This window comes from Salmo salar, chromosome ssa03 (assembly GCF_905237065.1).
Source record: "Salmo salar chromosome ssa03, Ssal_v3.1, whole genome shotgun sequence".
NCBI lineage: Eukaryota > Metazoa > Chordata > Actinopteri > Salmoniformes > Salmonidae > Salmo > Salmo salar.
In genome coordinates this window covers 22,603,137-22,625,062 of record NC_059444.1, presented here as the reverse complement: position 1 = coordinate 22,625,062, position 21,926 = coordinate 22,603,137, and the positions used below count along the sequence as shown (strand labels likewise).

General features: G+C 41.3%; 2 protein-coding genes across 4 annotated transcripts in view; both read right to left on the bottom strand.

The window, feature by feature from the left end:
* Positions 1 to 9,767, bottom strand: part of LOC106599461 (solute carrier organic anion transporter family member 5A1) — a 31,832-nt gene extending 22,065 nt beyond the window's left edge. Inside the window, exons 1-2 of one of the 2 annotated variants that reach the window (XM_045714647.1) lie at positions 9,566 to 9,767; positions 6,365 to 7,771 (exon numbers count right to left, since the gene is read on the bottom strand). In XM_045714647.1, coding sequence (XP_045570603.1) covers positions 6,365 to 7,328 — 964 coding nt within the window. In that variant the 5' untranslated portion in view covers positions 7,329 to 7,771; positions 9,566 to 9,767. The remainder of the gene's footprint in view (positions 1 to 6,364; positions 7,772 to 9,565) is intronic. The other variant, XM_045714648.1, reaches the window with a different exon arrangement.
* Positions 9,768 to 10,941: 1,174 nt separating this feature from the next.
* Positions 10,942 to 21,926, bottom strand: part of LOC106599465 (nuclear receptor coactivator 2) — a 65,048-nt gene continuing 54,063 nt past the window's right edge. Inside the window, exons 18-23 of one of the 2 annotated variants that reach the window (XM_014190712.2) lie at positions 21,229 to 21,712; positions 18,854 to 19,037; positions 17,936 to 18,131; positions 13,793 to 13,885; positions 13,184 to 13,386; positions 10,942 to 13,090 (exon numbers count right to left, since the gene is read on the bottom strand). In XM_014190712.2, coding sequence (XP_014046187.1) covers positions 13,375 to 13,386; positions 13,793 to 13,885; positions 17,936 to 18,131; positions 18,854 to 19,037; positions 21,229 to 21,712 — 969 coding nt within the window. In that variant the 3' untranslated portion in view covers positions 10,942 to 13,090; positions 13,184 to 13,374. Of the gene's footprint in view, positions 13,092 to 13,183; positions 13,387 to 13,792; positions 13,886 to 17,935; positions 18,132 to 18,853; positions 19,038 to 21,228; positions 21,713 to 21,926 lie in introns of both variants that reach the window. The other variant, XM_014190715.2, reaches the window with a different exon arrangement.

Sequence of the window (21,926 nt, the reverse complement as noted above, 5' to 3'; positions counted from 1 at the left end):
ATTTGCAGTCTACAAATTGTTTGTAATTATGTTCTGGCCCCCTGACCATCCGCTCAAGAAAGAAATTGTCTCATGGTTGTATCTAGTTGATGATCCCTGCTATAGGCCTAGTGTTAGACATGCATGCTTCATACATCGTCAAGTACCATGAACAAATGTCAGCCTAGGCCTACAGAGTACAATTGAAAGTCAAAATAGCTTTATGTACAGTACCTAATGAATGTCTATACATCCCTTGCAGTTGTCACATTTTGTTGCCTTAATTAATTAGTTAATGTAAAAATTTAATTAAATTAAATATTGGTTACGTATGTCTTCACACCCCAGAGTTAATACTTGGTGGAAGCGCCTTTGGCAGCCGATCATTTTGAATAAGATTCTACCAACCCTGCATAACTCTTATGGCAACATGCTGTATATCCATTGTTTTTGTCAACATTTCTCAAGCACAGTAAATAAGGTTGCCAATCATTGGACAGCCATATTCAATCAAACCGTGTCTCATTTTTAAGCAGATTGAAGTCAGAACTGCGACTGGACCACATCTTGGAAAACCATTCTGGTGTCTTTAGCTAGATAACCAATGTTATTTTACAGACTAAGAGAGTGCTGCATTTTCAAGTATTGTGGTGGCAGCATTATGTTATGGGTATGCTCGTCGGGACCAAAAAATATATGAAAAGGAGCAAAGCCCAGGTAAAAAGTTAGAAGAAAACCTGCCTCAGTCATCTGAACACCTAACCCTGGAATAGATTTTTATTTTCAGCGGGACAACTACACAACATTTAATGCCAAAGACACACCAGAATGGTTTTCCAAGAGGTGATGAGTGTTCCTGAGTGGTCAGTCTCAGTCCTGTGTTGAATTTGCTTGAAAATCATTCCCAACCACATTAACTGAGCTTGAGTAAATTTTTACAACATTTTTTTTTTTTAAGGGATTATGTGTATAAAACATTAGGAACACATGCTCTTTCCATGTCAGACTGACCAGGTGAATCCATGTGGAAGCTATGATTCCTTATTGATGTCAGCTTGATCCCTAACATGGAACCCAAACCGGCTGCTTGCGCCATCTTGCATAAATTAATTTTGTCCCCCCACACCAAACACAACACGCAGGTTAAAATATCAAAACAAACTCTGAACCATTTACATTAATTTGGGGACAAGTCAAAAAGCATTAAACATTTACGGCAATTTAGCGAGCTAGCTTGCACTTGCTAGCTAATTTGTCCTATTTAGCTAGCTTGTTGTTGCTAGCTAATTTGTCCTGGGATATAAACATTGAGTTATTTTACCTGAAATGCACAAGGTCCTCTACTCTGACAATTAATCCACACATAAAACGTTCAACCGAATCGTTTCTAGTTCTCTCCTCCTTCCAAGCCTTTTCTTCTCTTGACTTTTTTGCGATTGGTAACTTTTATAAATTAGGTGCATTACCGCCACTGACCTCGTTAGTCTTTGTCACCCACGTGGGTATAACCAATGAGGAGATGGCACGTGGGTACCTGCTTCTATAAACCAATGAGGAGATGGGAGAGGCAGGACTTGCAGCGCGATCTGCATCACAAATAGAACTGACTTCTATTTCAGCCCTTGGCAACGCAGACACTCGTTGGCGCGCGAACAACGATAATATAGATTTCTGAATTTATTTTGCAACGCTAGCGTATGTGACGCGAGCGGTATAGTCAGCATGTTATTGATATCACCTTCAATCAGTGTAGATAAAGAGGAGGAGACAGGTTACAAGATTTTTAAGCCTTAGTTGAGACAATTTAGACATGGATTGTTTGTGTGTGCCATTGAGGGTGAATGGGCAAAACAAAATATTTAAGTGCCTTTGAACAGGGTATGGTAGTAGGTGCCAGGCGCACCGGTTTGAGTGTGTCAAGAACTACAATGCTGCTGGGTTTCACACTCAACAGTTTCCTGTGTGTATGAAGAATGGTCCACCACCCAAAGGACATCTAGTCAACTTGACACAAATGTGGGAAGCATTGGAGCCAACCTCCCTGTGGAACGCTTGACACCTTGTAGTCTATGCCCCGATGAATTGAGGCTGTTCTGAGGGAAAACGTGAGTGCAACTCATATTAGGAACGCGTTCCTAATGTTTTGTAAACTCAGTGCATGTCGCCCTTAAGAGTTGTGCAGTTGGCAGAATCTTACTCAAATGGATTCACAGCTGTAATTGCTGCCAAAAGTCCTTCCACCAAGTATTATCTCTGGGGTGGGAAGACAAGATTTCTTGATTGCCTCATTTTTATACATTTAGAAAATGTTTTATAATTTCTCTTTCACTGTGAAAATGTGGAGCAGGTTGTTTAGATTGGTAGGGGGGAAAAAAATCCAGCTTAATCCCTTTTTATAAAATCATTAATTTTAAGGCAGTAAAATGTGGCAAAAAAAATACAAAAAAACTGTGCAAGGGGTGCATAGACTTGCACTAGGCACTATGTGAAATAGATACGTTTTCTTACTGTATTTGGTCTACTTGAATTGCCATGCATCTATTGGTGGTGCTGAGAGGCATAATCTTTTATTCTGTTTAATGATAACACGGACCAATTTTTTTCAGTATTCATCTCTCATGGAACACCCCCTCTTTTGGATCTGTTTCAACGTGTGCCTCTTTAAATAACATAACGCTCAGAATAAAATAATATTTTGTTTCAGGATGATGTCGGTCCACCCGTTCTTGTTGTTATATTATTAGTAGTGCAGTCGCAGAAAATTTTGTATTTTGTTGGTGAGACATGTCCACACTCCTCATAACTTGACCTACGTAATAACTCTAGTAGCAACAAAATCTCATACACTGATTATATATAATCTCAGATTATATATACACAATCTCAGATTATAGGATACTGCAGGCACCCTCTTAATCTGGTAAAGACCATTGGTTATCTAGCCTTTTTTGGACTAACTATAGGTCCATTCTCTCATTTCCAAAGTTTATAAATGGCTCTTCCTGGAACTCCATGAACATACAATGAATAAACCGTTGCTATATTACCCAACAGTCCTGTCCTCACAGAGTAACTGTCTGTGGCTATACTGACCAGAGATCTGTCAAGGATCATTAGCGTTGTCCACTCTAGGCTGTCTCAAATGACACCTTATTCCCTATGTAGTGCACTACTTTAGACCAGAGCCCTGATGGGTGTCATTTAATACAGTGTGTTCCAGCCAGGCGGGTGTGTCCTGATGGGCCATCCCCTCACATCCTGGCCAATGCATAACCAGCCACCATACTGCTGGTTGGCACCAAATGACAGACCGCATGATCAAAGCACCAACTCCTTTGTGAACTGGCCTTCCACAAGAACATCATTAGAGACAGGATTGAGGAGAAGAAAGGCGACTACGGCCTGTGTCCCAATTGGTACCCTAGAAGGCTCTGGTCAAAAGTAGTGCGCTATATATAAAAAAAAAATTGGGTGCCATTTGGGACACATCCGAGGAGCTAATCCCTTTGTGTAGGTTTTTTTCTCTGAGTGTAATGGAGGCAGGCACCAGGCCACCACAGAATACAAGCCTGTTTCATAACTATTCTTTTCTTTTCAGTGTTAAGGCCTTAATGAGTTCACATTGTTTCAGAGCACTGGAAGGAGAAGATCTAGGACGACAGTTGAAAGGGACAAGGCTTGATCGAATAACTGAAGTCAAAGTTTAAGCAGCCGGGACTCCCGAGTGGCGCAGTGGTCTAAGGCACTGCAGCACAGTTGCTAGCTGTGCCACTAGAGATCCTGGCTCGAATTCAGGCTCTGTCGCAGCCAGCCAGCCCGGGAGACCCATGGGGCGGCACACAATTGGCCCAGCGTCGTCCGGGTTAGGGGAAGTTTTGGCCAGCAGGGATGTCCTTGTCCCATCGCGCACTAGCAACTCCTGTGGCGGGTGGGGCGCATGCACGATGACACGGTCGCCAGGTGTACGGCGTTTCCTCCGACACATTGGTGTGGCTGACTTCCAGGTAAAGTGGGCATTCTGTCAAGAAGCAGTGCGGCTTGGTTGGGTCGTGTTTCGGAGGACGCATGGCTCTCGACCTTCGCCTCTCCCGAGGTACGGGAGTTGCAGCGATGAGACAAGACTAACTACCAATTGGATACCACGAAATTGGGGAGAAGGGGTAAAAAAAATTTAAAAAAATTTAAGTAGCCAATTTGGTAATACACAAATGTGTATTGTAAGGCCTTGTGTATAGACAGAGACAGGTGGAAAAGAAGCTAAAATGGCTAATGCTACTTTGCTGAATGCTGGGCGCAACAGAGGTAAACTGCAACCTGATTGGCTGAACACAGTGTGCAACAGTCGGAAAATGTGGTTATATTAAGACAGTACGCATATTTTTCCCGTTTTCTTCCGGCGGCACGCCGTTAAAGCCAGTTAAGGAGGACGCCGATACCTTTGTAGGCTTCATGTTGGATGTTATGTACGAACCAGTCGTTGGAGACAAGTGTATTACCAGCTGAGCACATTAAGCCTAGACAATACTGGAGATCTAGTGCCCACTAGCAGCTACCTAGGCTAATTCTGGAGCCCTATTTTAACAGTAAAATATAACAATAGCATAATTGTCTACCCAAAATACATAATCACTGGATAAGGTTGCACATTAATATTTTGAGTCACAACATGAAAAGATGATTAAACAACTTATTTCTTCAATACCATCTCAGTAATCTCTGGGCATGACATTAACGCTTGTAGGCTTGCAAGAAGAAAGAAAAAAATTGTTGGACAAGTAGATTTAAGTTGTCCAAACGGACAAGTAAAAAACAAGTTCATAAAATAATCCCAATATCAAAGAGTCAGGCTATTCCGATCAGAACTGGATCAAGTGTCTTCCGGATGCGATGTGTTGGGCGCTGTCCTTCCAATCACTGCAGAGGGCATCGGAGCATAATTGTAGTTCTGCGTTGGCAGGCATGAGTAGTCTTTCAACCATGCAGTCGTGAGAAGCGTTTGAGTTCAAAGCGAGCCTAGTGTGTGTGCATTGCTAGTTGGTGAATTACTTGCTCAGTTAAAGCACATTTTTGGTCAGCAATGAAAATCCTGGAAAAGTCATGGTGTGTGCATCACCTGTGTATGTGCCAGTGGGTCATTGAGAGAGAGAGGAGACATTGCACAGCAGGTAAAATAATGATATACTGCACAACAGACTACCTAGATAGCCAATTCAAAACATTGTGTAGTTTGGCTGGTAATCTTGCTAGTTAACTATTTAGCATGCATTAATGTCATTGCCATGACCTAAAATACCTTTCCACCGGTACTTGAGAATAACCGCAAATGGACAGTTGATACAGGTGCACAGTTGATGAAACCAATGCTGCATATTCCAGTTGTAGAACAGTCGCAAGAGCTCAAACTTGGGTGTTAAGAAATAATTCTGACACCATTGCTAAGCTAGGATTCTCCTCCATTCAATATTGGCCACGTAATTCTGACAAAGTATAAAAAATATTCTTAGAATAGCCTAATTTACAAGTAACTATGCTGTCAAGATCTACCCTGAACAGTGAATATTTTAGCCTTACAAATAGACAAACATGTGTTAGTAGCTACATCGCCCACCTCAGCCATTTAATCCCGGTTCATTGAATGAGTGAATTATTTCATAAAGACATAACAAGTATTTGGTTGTGATTGTAATGCTGCAGGGCGGAAAACCATTCTCCCGGAGAGCTACTGGGTGTGCAGGCTTTTGCTCCAGCCCTGCTCAAAACACACTGTAAAAAAAAAAAAAAAAAACAGCTGCTCAACGGGACCTTGATAAGCAGACTTGTGTTTGAGCAGGGTTGGATCAAAAGCCTGCACACCCAGCAGCTCTCCAGATGGAGGGTTGACGGATCATGTGTTTTATACAGTAGCCCATCAGTGCAGTTAAGTGCCTTGCTCAAGGCCACAACGGCAAGAGATATAATTCATGGTATCAGAGACCAGCAGCCATCCATCGTCCAGTGATAATAATCAATGTTATTTTATGAAGTGGTTCCTTCCGTCAACCAACAAGCTATGCTGTTACAGACCATTTTTTTAGGGGGGGGTGACAAGTGACTTGAGCTTTCAGACAAGTAAATTAATCCTAAAAAGGTTTTATAAGATGATACTTTTCTATTGCGTGATACCGGAAAAAAATAATGGTGCAACCAAATCACGGGATGCTGCAACCAACTGAAAAATGTTGTGGTACCAGTGCCACCAGGGGATAATGTTGGTCTGGAGCCCTGGGCCTGATCAACACATATTTGCTAGCTGAGCTACCTTCCTTTATGTCCTAGTAGTTTATTAACTTTGGTTGGTGTAATCTTCACATCTTTCAAACCCCATGACAGACACACAGTTACTTACCAAGATAAAGTGAGGCGTTCTCTTTCTTGACGTTGTCGTCCAGGTAGGTGGGACCCAGGGTGTAGATGGGCGTCGACCCCATACCCACAAGGATCTGTGCTATGATGAATAGGGCCACGTACAGGTTGTGTTCATTACCCTCTTGGTCTCTGGGGCAGGAGGACAAATCCAGGAAGTCCTTGCCACTGCCGTTGTTCATACACAGGCCTTCATTGCCCCGTGATGAGTTCACCTCCAGGATTTGGTACGGAGGGGAGATGAAGTGAGGCAAGGAGAAGAGTGCTGCTCCGACTGCTATAAACACTGCACCCACGGCCAACCATCTGGGCCTCTGCCCTCGGCCTCCGAAGTAACTGATGAAAACCACCACCAGCAGACTGCCTATGTCAAAGCAGCTGACGAGCAGGCCAGACTCAGAGCTCCGGAGGCTGTACCTCTTCTCTATGGTGGTGATGACACTGCTAAGGTAGCCAGACACCATCAGTGACTGGATGAATGTCAGGTAGCACATGCAGCATAAAAAACAGCGAGAGTCTTCGAGAATCACACTGATGTATTTCCTAGTGGGTAAACGCATCAGGGGTAGTCTCGTAGGATTTTTACGCCTGGGTTTGCTGACCTGCGTCTCTGTGTTAAATGAACGACTCATCCCCACCACACTAGACCTGGAAGGGGAATAGTTAACATTAGTCCTGGTGGGGGATTCAGGTAAAGGTTGGTTCAGGTTTATCCTCTGTGGGAGTTGGATGAATTCAGTACTCTTGTCCTCGGCTATTGACACCTGTTGCTGCATAGACTTGGTCAACAAGGCCTTGCTTTGCTGGCCTGAGTCATTCAGAGTGGGCAAACTTTTGGACATGAAGTTACTCCCAGCAGGGTCCTGATTCTGACTCAATAACTCATGATCCATTTGAAGGGGTTCTGACAGTTCACTCCCTGTCTTTTCGTGGTCCCTCGAAGCCATTATGTTTTGTGGTTGTTGAGATGGCTGAATTCACAAGTGTAGGTTTAAAAGTCCAATCACTGCATTCAATTTCTGACACCACTTACACTATAACATACACATTTCATCCAGTAAAAAAAAAATTGATTCAGGCTGCAAGCCAGGCCCAATAATATTGAGAAAATATGGGCATATGGTTACTGCATTGGCTTATCAGTGTTGCTGTAAGCAGCACTGCCTCTGTTTATCTCGCAAACACTTGTGCTCTGCTGGCATGTGATTCTGAGCTCGAGGCCGCTAGTTTCGTTGACTCGCACGCCTTCAGCTAGCTAGATTTGCTGCAGGATCTCACCATCACTACTTGGCAGGTGGTGGAGGATGTTGGTGTTTTGAGTCAAGCAGAAAGAAAATGGCAGACATGGGCAGATGACACAGTGGTGTTGACATGGTTCCCTTGGAATCACCTTCAATTAAGAAAAAAATGATACATTTCAGACATATTGAATGTTTTCACCTCCCTCCATACCCTCTAGTTAGATGTCATCATTGTCATAAGCTGTATAGGGTTAGGGTTCCCACCGGCCATTTTTTTCATGTTACAGCACTTGTTTACAGAGGACAGAGACATCCAACCACCTGTTCTAATTAGCCATCAAAGCATCTCTGAACATCGATGAGTAACGAAAGGAGAAAGCCAGAATAGTGTTGTAACTTAAACCGTATATAGCAAGTGTATATTTTGCATTTGTGAAATTATTTTGATGTGACAGTATGTTTATGTTTCCAAAACCATATCGCAAGTGAGGATCATTGAAGTTTATAAACGTTAAAACAGAGTGTCGGGATTGTAGATCACATGGAGCCAGATTAGCTACACCAGATAATGTGATTTAACCAAATATTTTTTTGTACTGAGAGCTACAGGTTAGGTACTGTTTGGTGTAGCAGATTTCTTTTTTTAAAACAACCTTAACGATACCATCTTTGTTCTCGATTAGGCCAAACATACATCTTCTAAAAATGTTAGAAGATGTTAGAAGATACAGTTAAAATAATTGTTTTGCTCCATGAAGTAATGCAACAATGTGTACGCCGCCATCTTGTCAATTTTAAATATTGAGTGAATTCTATTATGCTGGCCCAGGTTGAACCGGGCAATGGCCCGTAACATAATTGGGCGAAAGAGGAGAGGCGCGCCCATCTCAAATCATACTGTAAATCTGCACCAATCGGCCATGTTGTCAACAAGGCAGCATGGTGCATCATCCAGAAACATACATTTTCATTGGGAAGGCAGATAAAGCGTTTTATATCAAAAGCAATCATATCTGGATGTGAAAAGGCAGAATCCTGCTTATTACATCACCTTTGTTTTGAGTGAACTTCGCCATCGCCAGAGCGGGGCACCTGGCTCACGCTCAGTTCCAAAACTAATGCAAATCACTTTTCACCCGGCACAAACTCCTCCCAAGGGCAACCCGGGCCAGAGACTAAATCTCTCCATGATAGAGACAGGTGGGTCCACCCCAAAGTGCGGCATGTCATTCTGACACTCACCCGTCTAAATAGAACATATTTGCAAGACAAGATAGCAGCGTACACATTGGAGGAATTCTAGATTGAACAAAACAATTCTTTTACTTAAATAATGGAACATTTTCTAAATTCAAACACCACCTGCAACTGGACAAGGACGTTTCAAATAACGTTACATGTTTGGCCAAATCGAGAACGAAGATAGCTAGCATCGCCAAGTTAAAGGTTGGTCGAAAATGATATGTTACACCAAACAGTACGTAACCTGTAACTCCCAGTAATGGATGGCAAAAATATTTCTTAAATCATATTATCTGGTGTAACAATCTGTAGCTATAGCCAGCTGTGGTCGATACGTCCAGTTGAGAACCCAAAGCAGGGGAAGCTGTAAACCCTTGGCTTCTCCCAAGGCAACGTTAACGAGTAGCTAGGTACTGTAACTACCAGTACCTAGACATGAAAACGAACAAATTAAACCAGTCTTGGCATTGAATAAAAATGGACATGTTACTAAAAAACGGTGACTGTCTATTTAGCATTTACCGACGTGAACCTGTTTTCAATACAATCCCCACAGAGTAGGCATAGCCTACCGTTACGCTAACTAACTAAAAGCCGCGGTTAGCTCTGGTGAACGGCTGATGATCTGCTGGTGGCAGGCTTGTAAACTCGCGTTGTAGCTGTGGATGAAAACACAACGTTAACTAACACATTTTACTTACCAACCTGACGATTTTAAGCAATATCAGGGCCCTTAATTCCTACGAAAATCCCATTTGACGGCCGTTATCAAATTGCACTTGATAAAACCATCGTCATCCTATACCGTAGCAAGCTGTACATTATAACCCTCTCACTGAAGAACATCTGAGATGTTTACCACAACCCAGTTTATAGGCTTCTGCAGCGTCCGACTGAGTGAGTCACCTTATTGGTTCGATTTTACTGGGGCGGAAGTGTCGTCGGGAGGGAGAGGGGGAGTTGCCCCTAAAAAACGATCTAGAATCAGCTTATTGTACAAAGCCCAGTACTTGACCATACAGCTGTTAATGGTCACTGCAGACTTGTGATCACTTGTCGGTTTGCTCCTGCATCTGGCACCTGCCAGTGATAACATCCTCTCAATTCATGCGTGACTTTGTTGCATTCGGAAACATGTTCACTTCATACAACTTTTTAAAAGACTGATATAGTAGCATTTACCAGCTTTACTGGATGGCGTAAATAAAAAAAGGGGTGTAAATAAAAAAATACTTTTAAGTAATACTTAGTTTTGTTGGGTACCTGTGCTTGGATGGCCCAACCATGTGGTCAAACGTTTGGAGACAGCGACTCATTCAAGGGTTTTTCTTAATTTTTTACTATTTTCTGTTGTAGAATAATAGTGAAGACATCAACACTATGAAATAACACATGGAATCATGCAGTAACCAAAAAATTGTTTAAAAAAAATCTAAATATATTTCAGATGAGATTCTTCAAAGTCACCACCCTTTGCCTTGATGACAGCTTTGCACTCTCTTGGCATTCTCTCAACCAGCTTCATGAGGTAGTCACCTGGAATGCATCTCAATTAACAGGTGTGCCTTGTTAAAAGTTAATTTGTGGAATTTATTTCCTTCTTAATGCGTTTGAGCCAATCAGTTGTTGTGACAAGGTAGGGTTGGTATACAGAAGATAGCCCTATTTGGTAAAAGACCAAGTCCATATTATGGCAAGAACAGCTCAAATAAGCAAAGAGAAACGACAGTCCATCATTACTTTAAGACATGGTCAGTCAATACAGAAAATTTCAAGAACTTTGAAAATTTCTTCAACTGCAGTTGCAAAAACCGTCAAGCGCTATGATAAAACTGGCTCTCACGAGGACCGCCACATGTAAGGAAGACCCAGAGTTACCTCTTAGTTAGTTGTACGTTTGGCTAACTGATTTGATAATTTGTTCAGTCTTACTACGATTGTTATGTGTTTTCGTGTACAACTGAATAATTACATTCTGGAAACCTTAGTTAAATGTCTTACCAAACTGTCAACCATGTGTCTTTTATGGGACAGGGACATGAATTGTAGACCAAGTCAATCAGTAATTACACGTCAATCAACAATAAAAAATAATTTATTTACAATGGCATAAATCATAAATTAGCAAGCAGCATTGGCAAAAGCAATATTAGTCAACAGCTTGCATAAGGTGTAAATAAAACTTTTTACATAAATGCTCCCACTCTGGATAAACATTGATGCAGGTGAAGTGATATTTAATATGAACATCACACCTCGAAAAACATCTCTGAACTGCAACACTGAGCTTTCTACACAAAAAACTCATGTTTTACAATATTGCTTTGATTTACCATTGTTTACATACTCATCTTAAAGTCAAAATATGAAACAATTGTACAAATAATAAAACTCACTGATCACAAATAAAATGTGGGAAAAAGAAAGATCTGAAAACCAACTGAATAAACCAGGGGTGTAGTAGTCTAACCATAGCACAAGTACATTGTCTGCATCTAAAATGACACCCTATTCCCTATATAGTGCCCTAGAGGCCCTGCTCAAAAGTAGTGCACTATATGTAGTGAATAAGGTGCCACTTCAGATACGGCCACTGAATAACAATGCACTCTTCAGTATTGTCACTTCACTATACATATATGATACAACTTTCAACTTCACAGCAATGCACATGACAGAACAACAGGTCTAAGGCATTATGCTAGGTCTTTAGCATGTTAAGGTACTTGCATGTAATATTTACCAATTGATAAAATAGCAAACTATAAATTCATAACACATTTGACAACAAAAAAAGTCTTGATCAGTCAGAATTGAAGAAAAAAAATCAATTCAACCAAACTATGCGAGTTATATTTGTATGCAGACTCTTTCCTTAACTTGTCGTCATGATTGCCAAAATGCATGCCTTACAAAAGGCTGTTAACACAGTTAACACATGGCTTCAGTTTATTTTAAAGGTAGTAATAACATCTTTGGATTTGCAATGAGAGCAGTACATCGTTCTATACATTTTTTGTTGTTGAATATATATTTATATCAGAGCATCCTAATCTTAAAACTTTGCCCAACTCTTTAATAATGCCTTGTTTAGGAAAATGTTTCATTAATTGGGAGAAATTGTCCATCACAAAAAAATTGAAATATCCTTTGCATCGTCAGAGTGACATAATAACCAGTGCAAACCTACAAAATAGATATTTTCTGGCCACACATTATTAAACACATGATTATGTGAGCCCAACTTCATTTCAGTGTTTGCAGACAATTTGGAATTTTCACATTCTACTAAATTTTTGTGTAAATTCTATGAGTTCCTATTTGCTATGTGCTTACAGACGATAAACAAAAACGGGAATAGTACAGGAATATGGCTTGAAAAATACATATTACCTGTTCATTTTACACTTCCAGCTTTTTTATAGGCCAGCATACAAAATTAGCACAGTCAGAGCACCCTAAAGTATTCAGTTATGCCTGTTGGTAGGTCTGTCCATTCCTTTCATTGTGATGAGGTCGAGGTGAAGTGCAAGGAAAAATCCTTACGCAATTGGTTGGAACCCTGATAAACAGTCCTTTGTTAGTTAATCCAACACAAACGGTATGACTGTGAAGTCAAATTTCAGTGGTCGTAACACCAGGCTAGAGAGAAAAAAATACATCTTAATTAATTAATCTATACTGTAATATATACAAACTATGAACATTCACCTTCATACATATCGCAGCAGGGGGAGTCATTTGACAATTTCATCTGAAACTACAGGACCTAAAATATGTAATTCAAATAGACACAATAAGGTACCATTAAGGGATACTTGTTAAGAAACTTAACCCTTGCCCCCTTTTTATAGTTTCATACAAAGAAAGTTTCTCAAGTTTAAAAACGATAAATACCTGTAAAACAATTATTTTATAAACCTTTCAAGTGACTACTTTAGTCAGGCTTTACAATGTAACCATTCAAAATTAACATCATTGTATAGTTTATGCTCTTCAAACCATTTATAATATCACTTATTTAATTTTTGAAACCATGTGATATAATTTTGTCTCACACCTGTGCATACAAAGAAACGATCAGACAAAGAAAATATTGTTACTAAGAAAATACCTAAAAAGAGAAGTAAAGAGCATTTGAGGGGAGCCATAGTCTGCATTCTATCCCCTGAAATGAATACATTTATCTGACCAGATGCCTGCTGACAGGATCAGTTTTGCTTCTATATTGTGTGAGTATGAGTCCATATATATATATATATATATATATATATATATATATATATATATATATATATATATATATATATAATATAGTGTGTGTGTGTGTGCAAGTGTCAGTGTGTGTGTGTCTGCGTGTAGCCTATTTGGGAAGGACCTAAGTCACACTAAGGTGAATGCGGTTGGTTGGTTCAGGGAGAACTGCAGGAGCTCCTTGATTGGTTGGATGCCAGTGTTTTCATTGGGTGTTGACCTTTTGTAAACCGTGTTGTCCAACAATAGACCGGGGTCAGCAATAGTTCTGAAAAAGAAAATGTTTATTTGATTTAAACAAGGCAACATTTCCATTGATTGCTATACTGCCCCCCTTAGGCCAATCAGTGTAATATTGTAAATGCCAGATCTCTATGGCAAGACACATCATTCACCCAAGTTTAGTCAAAATCGGGCCAGTGGTGTCAGATATCATATCTAACTATCATAGGACCGGAGACAGATCCACAGTCTCCCATCCAATTTCATTGTGGGGGACAAAAGGGCAGAATTTAGTGAAATACGACTGACAACATTCGAAAGAGAGACAGGGGATTATAAGGACATGGGAAGTAGGCCCTTATCGGTGCTGTCTGTTTTGATGTGTAAACATTTTTAAATACACTAATCCCTAATGTTGGGCAGACAACAACAGAAGATGAAGCGTTACTCACTGGAGTTGTGTCACCTTGTGTTAACATGTCAATTCCAGCCAACCGGTCTAGAATGATGCTATCCCTTCGTCTCAAGGCATTATCATGATTCACCTGTGGTAGTAGGAACACCCAAAGACTTGTTTGATGTTCCACTACATCACCACACTACGGCTACCTCCCAAACTACACACTATTCCTTATACAGTGCCTTTGGAAAGAAAAATCAGACCGCTTGACTTTTTCCACATTTTGTCTCGTTACAGCTTTATTCTAAAATGGATTAAATAAAACAATTTCCTCAGCAATCTACACACAATACCCCATAATAAAGCCCTTTTGTGCAGAAAAACTCATTCTGAATGGCTGGGCCCTGGCTCCCCAATGGGTGGGCCTGGCTCCCAAGTGGGTTGGCCTATGCCTTCCCAGGCCAGCCCCTGCCCAGTCATGTGAAATCCATAGATAAGCACCCAATTCATTTCTATTGACTGACTGACTTCCTTACAGGAACTGTAACTCAGTAAATCTTTGAAATTGTTGCATGTTGAATTTATATTTTTGTTCAGTGCATTTCCTGTCACCAAGTCATTTACGGTTTATATACCTTTAGTTTTTCCATGTGGACCAATTTCTGTGAATTCTGAAAGGTTATCCAAGGATTGTTTCATAAGGATGTGGTATTAGAGAGTGATATTGGTTCTTGTAGAATACATTTCATATTGTTATAGTGTTCTTAACTATGAAGTTGTTAATGTTCTTAGCTTTATCCTTTGAAAATAGACACGTAAAAATATTCTGGGGATGAGGATCATCAATATGTACCCATTGTTCCGCTTTAGTGAATTTAACTATATGCCGCAAGTAAAAGCTTTAGGTAGCAAGTTGATAACCCTCCAGTCTTGGAATTGAAAAACCACCCTCAGTTTTAAGAAGCGGTTCAATTGCCAGTGCAAATAGGAGGGGGGAAGAGGGGACATCCCTGTCGTGCCCAATTCTAAAGCAATTTAAATCAGATAATGTATAACAGTTGAAGTCGGAAGTTTACATACACCTTAGCCAAAAACATTTAAACTCAGTTTCACAATTCCTGACATTTTATCATAGTAAAAATTCCCTGTCTTATGTCAGTTACGATCACCACTTTATTTTAAGAATGTGAAATGTCAGAATAATAGTAGAGAGAATGATTTATTTCAGCTTTTATTGCTTTCATCACATTCCCAGTGGGCCAGAAGTTTACATACACTCAATTAGTATTTGGTAGCATTGCCTTTAAATTGTTGGGTGAAATGTTTCGGGTAGCCTTCCACAAGCTTCCCACAATAAGTTGGATGAATTTTGGCCCATTCCTCCTGACAGAGCTGGTGTAACTGAGTCAGGTTTGTAGGCCTCCTTGCTCGCACACGCTTTTTCAGTTTTGCCAACAAATTTTCTATGGGATTGAGGTCAGGGCTTTGCGATGGCCACTCCAATACCTTGACTTTATTGTCCTTAAGCCATTTTGCCGCAACTTTGGAAGTATGCTCGGGGTCATTGTCCATTTGGAAGACCCATTTGTGACCAAGCTTTAACTTCCTGACTGATGTCTTGAGATGTTGCTTCAATATATCCACATCATTTTCCATCCTCATGACGCCACCAATTTTGTGAAGTGCACCAGTCCCTCCTGCAGCAAAGCACCCCCACAACATGATGCTGCCACCCCCGTGCTTCACGGTTGGGATGGTGTTCTTCGGCTTACAAGCATCCCCCTTTTTCCTCCAAACATAACGATGGTCATTATGGCGAAACAGTTCTATTTTTGTTTCATCAGACCAGGGGACATTTCTCCAAAAAGTACGATCTTTGTCCCCATGTGCAGTTGCAAACCGTAGTCTGGCTTTTTTAATGGTGGTTTTGGAGCAGTGGCTTCTTCCTTGCTGAGCGGCCTTTCAGGTTATGTCAATATAGGACTCATTTTACAGCGGGTATAGATACTTTTGTACCTGTTTCCTCCAGCATCTTCACAAGGTCCTTTGCTGTTGTTCTGGGATTGATTTGCACTTTTTGCACCAAAGTACGTTCATCTCTAGGAGACAGAACACGTCCCCTTCCTGAGCGGTATGAAGGCTGCGTGGTCCCATGGTGTTTATATTTGCGTACTATTGTTTGTACAGATGAAAGTGGTACCTTCAGGCATTTGGACATTGCTCCCAACTATGAACCAGACTTGTGGAGGTCTACAATTGTTTTTCTGAGGTCTTGGCTGATTTTCTTTTGATTTTCCCATGATGTCAAGCAAAGAGGCACTGAGTTTGAAGGTAGGCCTTGAAATACATCCACAGGTACACCTCCGATTGACTCAAATTATGTAAATTAGCCTATCAGAAGCTTTAAAGCCATGACAAAAGTTTCTGTAATTTTCCAAGCTGTTTAAAGGCAGTCAACTTTTTTTATACCCCTTTTTTCTCCCCAGTTTCGTGGTATCCAATTGGTAGTAGTTACTGTCTTGTCTCATCGATGCAACTCCCGCACGGACTCGGGAGAGGCGACGGTCGAGAGCCATGCATCCTCCGAAACACAACCCAACCGCACTGCTTCTTGACACAATGCACATCCAACCTGGAAGCCAGCCGCACCAATGTGTCAGAGGAAACACCGTACACCTGGCGACCTGGTCAGCGTGCACTGTGCCTGGCCCGCCACAGGAGTCGCTAGTGCGCGATGAGACAAGGATATCCCTGCCGGCCAAACCCTCCCTAACCCGGACGACGCTGGGCAAATTGTGCGTCGCCCCATGGACCTCCCGGTCGCGGCCGGCTGCGATAGAGCCTGGGTTCGAATCCAAAATCTCTGGTGGCACAGCTAGCACTGCGATGCAGTGCCGTAGACCACTGCACCACCCGGGAGGCCCAGGCACAGTCAACTTGTGTATGTAAACTTCTGACCCACTGGAATTGTGATACAGTGAATTATAAGTGAAATAATCTGTCTGTAAACAATTGTTGGAAAAATTACTTGTGTCATGCACAAAGTAGATGTCCTAACCGACTTGCCAAAACTATAGTTTGTTAACAATACATTTGTGGAGTGGTTGAAAAACAAGTTAAATGACTCAAACCTAAGTGTATGCATGTAAACTTCCAACTTCAACTGTATTTGTGTATATTTTTGCTTAGGGACATTTATGCAATATTTTTAGTAAATGTATTATTTCAGATGGAAAGTTGAAAGCTTCCAAAGTTTTGAATAGAAAAGGCCATTCAAGACAGTCAAAAGCCTTTTTGGCATCAGCCATTATTGATAAATCTGTATATCTTTTTGTTGTTGTTGTGTATTAAACTGACATGTTCTTGGTTGTGTCTATTTTCAATAATGCCTGTTTGATTGATGTGTATCAAGTCTGGTAAGACTTGCCATTCTATTGCGTGTAAGTTTTGTTATTATTTTGCCACAATTTATTAAACTTATGGGTCTATTATCAGCAGGGGACTACAGATTTTCCTGGTTTTAATATAATTGAAATAACTGTTTGATACATGGAACTAGGAAGCACTGAGTTGAGTGACGTGTGTTGTCATTTGTGTAAATAGGGGGGCTACTTTGTCCCAAAATGTTGAATAGAATTCTATGGGAAAGCCATCAATTTCTGGTGCTTTTCTCCATGCAAATGTTTTAACAGTATCTAATATTTCTTCTTGAGTAATCTCTGTTTTTAGTGATGATACTTTTTCTGCTGATAAATGCTTCAGAGTTGTTGAGTCTAAGAAGGCTATAGGATCCATCCAACTGTATAATTTTGATTCATATACATTTTCATTGAAGATTGTATTTAGAAACAACGCGATTTGACAGTTTTTATCTTTTAAAATTCTAACTGGTTTAGCAAGAGGTGAGAGATATTTTACAGCTTTATTTGCCATTAAGTAGTATTCTTTATTTGAGTTTAACCTGTAGTTGTTGGCTCTCTTCAAAAGTAAAAGATCATAGTTATGAAATTGTATTTTCCTTCTTTAGCTTGTAAAGATTTTTTATTGGCTTTTTCTAAGATGGTGTTCTTTTTTTCTTTCATTTTAATTTCTAAATCAGATTTAACTTTAGTTTCTGTAAAAGTACCTCTAAATGATAAAGAGAAACTGAAGTACACAAAAGAGTGGGTGGAACTTGAACTGGACACACACACACCTGCTCAGGGTCCATGGAGGACAGGCTTCCTGTAGGCATGGTCATCTGGCCTGTTGACACTTGGTTCATGTTGCCGTTGGAGGCCATGGGGACACCCTGTATGTTCATGTTCAGGTTTGCGTTTGTGCCGGTGTACATTCCACCATTTGACTGTTGGGGCATGTACTGCTGAGATTGAGACTGTTGTGTGAACATGCTGAAACAGAGCATGGAAATCAAAAGGTACATGTTCAATCACAGATTTTACCCCAGGTTGATGAAAATGTGTATCATGAGAGCATACTGGATACATCCTACAGACAGTGTAGATTCATGCAGAAGCAAAACATATAAGTCTATGATCATTACCACGACAACTAAATACAAAGGTTAGGAGTAGGGTTGCAAAATTCTGGTTTTCCAGAAAACCTGGATGAAGAATTACAGATATGTTTATTTCCTCCTGATTCAGGGAATCCTCCAACCAGGACTTCCTGGAAACCCTTTCCGAAGTTACTTGAATTTTGCAACCAAAAGACTTCTTAACAGCTTTTACCCCCAAGCCATAAGACTCTAAACAGCTAATCAAATAAGTCTCTGAACAGCTAATCAAATGACTACCCAGACTATTTGCATTGTTTCTCCCCCCCCCCCACCCCCACCCCACCACACACTGCTGCTACTCTCTGGTTATTATCTATGCATAGTTATTTTAACGCTTTAGCTCCCGAGTGGCGCAACTCACTGCATCTCAGTACTTGAGGCTTCACTACAGACACCCTGGATCGAATCCAGGCTGTATCACATCCGGCCGGGATTGGCAGTCATTGTAAATAAGAATTTGTTCTTAACTGACTTGCTGGTTAAATAAAAATTTGACGCATGTGATAAAATTTGATTTTGATCAAAGATCCAGTTAGAGCTGCCAGTCAGTCTCACCTGTTTCCTGACATGTTGCCCTGAGGCCAGCCATTCATCTCAGAGGAGGGCTGGTAGGAGGAGTTGGCCTGGGCCTGCTGCTGCATCATGGGGCTCTGGGCGTGACTCATGCGGGGGGACATGAGGGGGCTCTGGGGGGTGGTGGCTCCTGTGAAGCCTGCGTCCTGCTGCTGCTGGTTTATACCTGACAGGACCAGGGAGGAGACATTTGTTATCAGTACTGAGGGGTGGAGAGTACAGTAGACGTTACCTAAACATTCATTTCATTGTCAAGATAAGATTGCTTGAATGCCAGTCAGTTTGTTCCACCATTCCAACTCCTTGTCATCCCATGTTTGGCTTGACAATGACAGAAATGGAATTGCCAAAATTACAAATAGATGTGGGACCAGGCTAAAGATAAGCTATGTGTTGTAGTTGACTACCGCAGATATGTTAATGAAGAAACAGAAATACATGAAGAGCCAAAGTAAAGTACATGCAGTTGGTCAAAAACGTTTCACAATCAAATCTATACAGTCATATGAATGAATAAGAGAAGGAGAGGAAAAAAATTAATTCTACAGCTCAGCCACCACCAACATCCATGTGAACACCAACATGAAACCATCTGATAATGCTGTTAGTAATTCTTATCCCTGTATCATATGTAATGGATTGTTTTGACTAACATGAGAGACAATGAGTTAATACTATGGATCACAAGTCCTCAGATATCTTTAGGTAGATAGACCTGTGAGATTACATGAGGCATACACTACCGGTCAAAGGTTTTAGAACACCTACTCATTCAAGGGGTTTTCTTTATCTTGGCTTTGACATTGTAGAATAATAGTGAAGACATCAAAACTATGAAATAACACATATGGAATCATGTAGTAACCAAAAAACAGTGTTAAACAAATCAAAATGTATTTATATTTGAGATTCTTCAAATAGCCACCTGTTGCCTTGATGACAGCTTTGCACACTCTTGGCATTCTCTCAACCAGCTTCACCTGGAATGCATTTCCAACAGTCTTGAAGGAGTTCCCACATATACTGAGCACTTGTTGGCTGCTTTCCTTTCACTCTGCGGTCCAACTCATCCCAAACCATCTCAATTTGGTTGAGGTCAGGGGATTGTGGAGGCCAAGTCATCTGATGCAGCACTCCATCACTCTCCTTCTTGGTCAAATAGCCCTTACAAAGCCTGGAGGTGTGTTGGGTCATTGTCCTGTTGAAAAACAAATGATAGTCCCACTAAGCCCAAACCAGATGGGATGGCGTCTCGATGCAGAATGCTGTGGTAGCCATGCTGGTTAAGTGTGCCTTGAATTCTAAATCAATCACAGATAGTGTCACCAGCAAAGCACCATCACACTTCCTCCTCCATGCTTCACGGTGGGAAATACACATGCGGACAGATCATCCGTTCACCCACACCGTGTATCACAAAGACATGGTGGTTGGCACCAAAAATCTTAAATTTGGACTCCAGACCAAAGGACACATTTCCACCGGTCTAATGTCCATTGCTTGCGTTTCTTGGCCCAAGCAAGTCACTTTTTATTGGTGTCCTTTAGTAGTGGTTTCTTTTCAGCAAATCAACCATGAAGCAAATCCTCTGCAGCAGAGGTAACTCTGGGTCTTCCATTCCTGTGGCGGTCCTCTTGAGAGCCAATTTCATCATAGCGCTTGATGGTTTTTGCGACTGCACTTAAAGAAACTTTCAAAGTTCTTGAAATCTTCCGTATTGACTGACCTTCATGTCTTAAAGTAATGATGGACTGTTGTTTCTCTTTGCTTATTTGAGCTGTTCTTGCCATAATATGGACTTGGTCTTTTACCAAATAGGGCTATGTATACACCCCCTACCTTGTTACAACACAACTGATTGGCTCAAACGCATTAAGAAGGAAAGAAATTCCACAAATTAACTTTTAAGGCACAATTGAAATGCATTCCAGGTGGCTACCTCATGAAGCTGGTTGAGAGAATGCCAAGAGTGTGCAAAACTGTCATCAAGGCAAAGGGTGGCTATTTGAAAAATCTAAAATCTAAAACATTTTTGGTTCCTCCATGATTCCATATGTGTCATTTAGTAGTTTTGATGTCTTCACTATTATTCTACAATGTAGAAAATGGTAAAAAATTAAGAAAAATGCTTGAATGAGTAGGTGTTCTAAAACGTTTGACCGGTAGTATACTATTTTACTGGCAGCTGTTCAGCTAAACCACCATGGAGTATGTATGAGAAACAAATACCACTACAGTCATGCAGCCACCGAATTAAACCCACGTATGATTAAACATTTTTCAGTTGAAATTAAACCAAAAGCTGTGACAGGAAGCCACACAGCGAGGTGACCGGGCAGTATTATATTACAGTATACCTGAGCTGGGAAACTGGAAGGCACGGTGTTGCTGCATTTGTGGATTCACTACGGCTCCAAACTGGCCACCTACGTTTCCCATCATCCCTTGCTGGTTAGCTAGACTCATCTGGGAGGAGCCATGCGAGATTGGGGAGGAGTGGAGAGGGGAGAGGAGCTGCTGAGCCCCAGGGAGACCAGGGGACAGCGGGGGGAAGGGGCTGGTGGAGGGTGGCGGGGACGTAAGACCAGTACCGTAGCTGGCCGGGTAGGGGAACTGCTGGGGGTTTGCCTGGGGGATCCGAGGGTTGGTGCCCATGGAACCAGGGGCCATGCCAGGGGACTGTGAGGGCTCCACTGCCCCAGCCGCTGAAGCCATGTTGGGGGGGGCGTTGAGGCCCTGGGCCCGCATCAGCATGGCTCTCTGGTGGACGTGCTGCTGGCGCAGGATGTTACTCAGGTACTCCCTCTGTCTCTGGGCCAACATCTGAGCATTCAGGGTTCCCTAGAAGGACAGACAGACAAGACACATTTAGACTTTTAGTGTGCAGCCCAAATGGAACCCTATTCCCTATAAAGTGCATTACTTTTGAACAGAGCCCTATAGGGCCTGCTCAAAAGTAGTACACTATATAGGGAATAGGGTGCTGCCAAAAGAAGTACACTATATTTGAAGTTTATTTTTTATTTATTTAACCTTTATTTCTAGGGAATAGGGT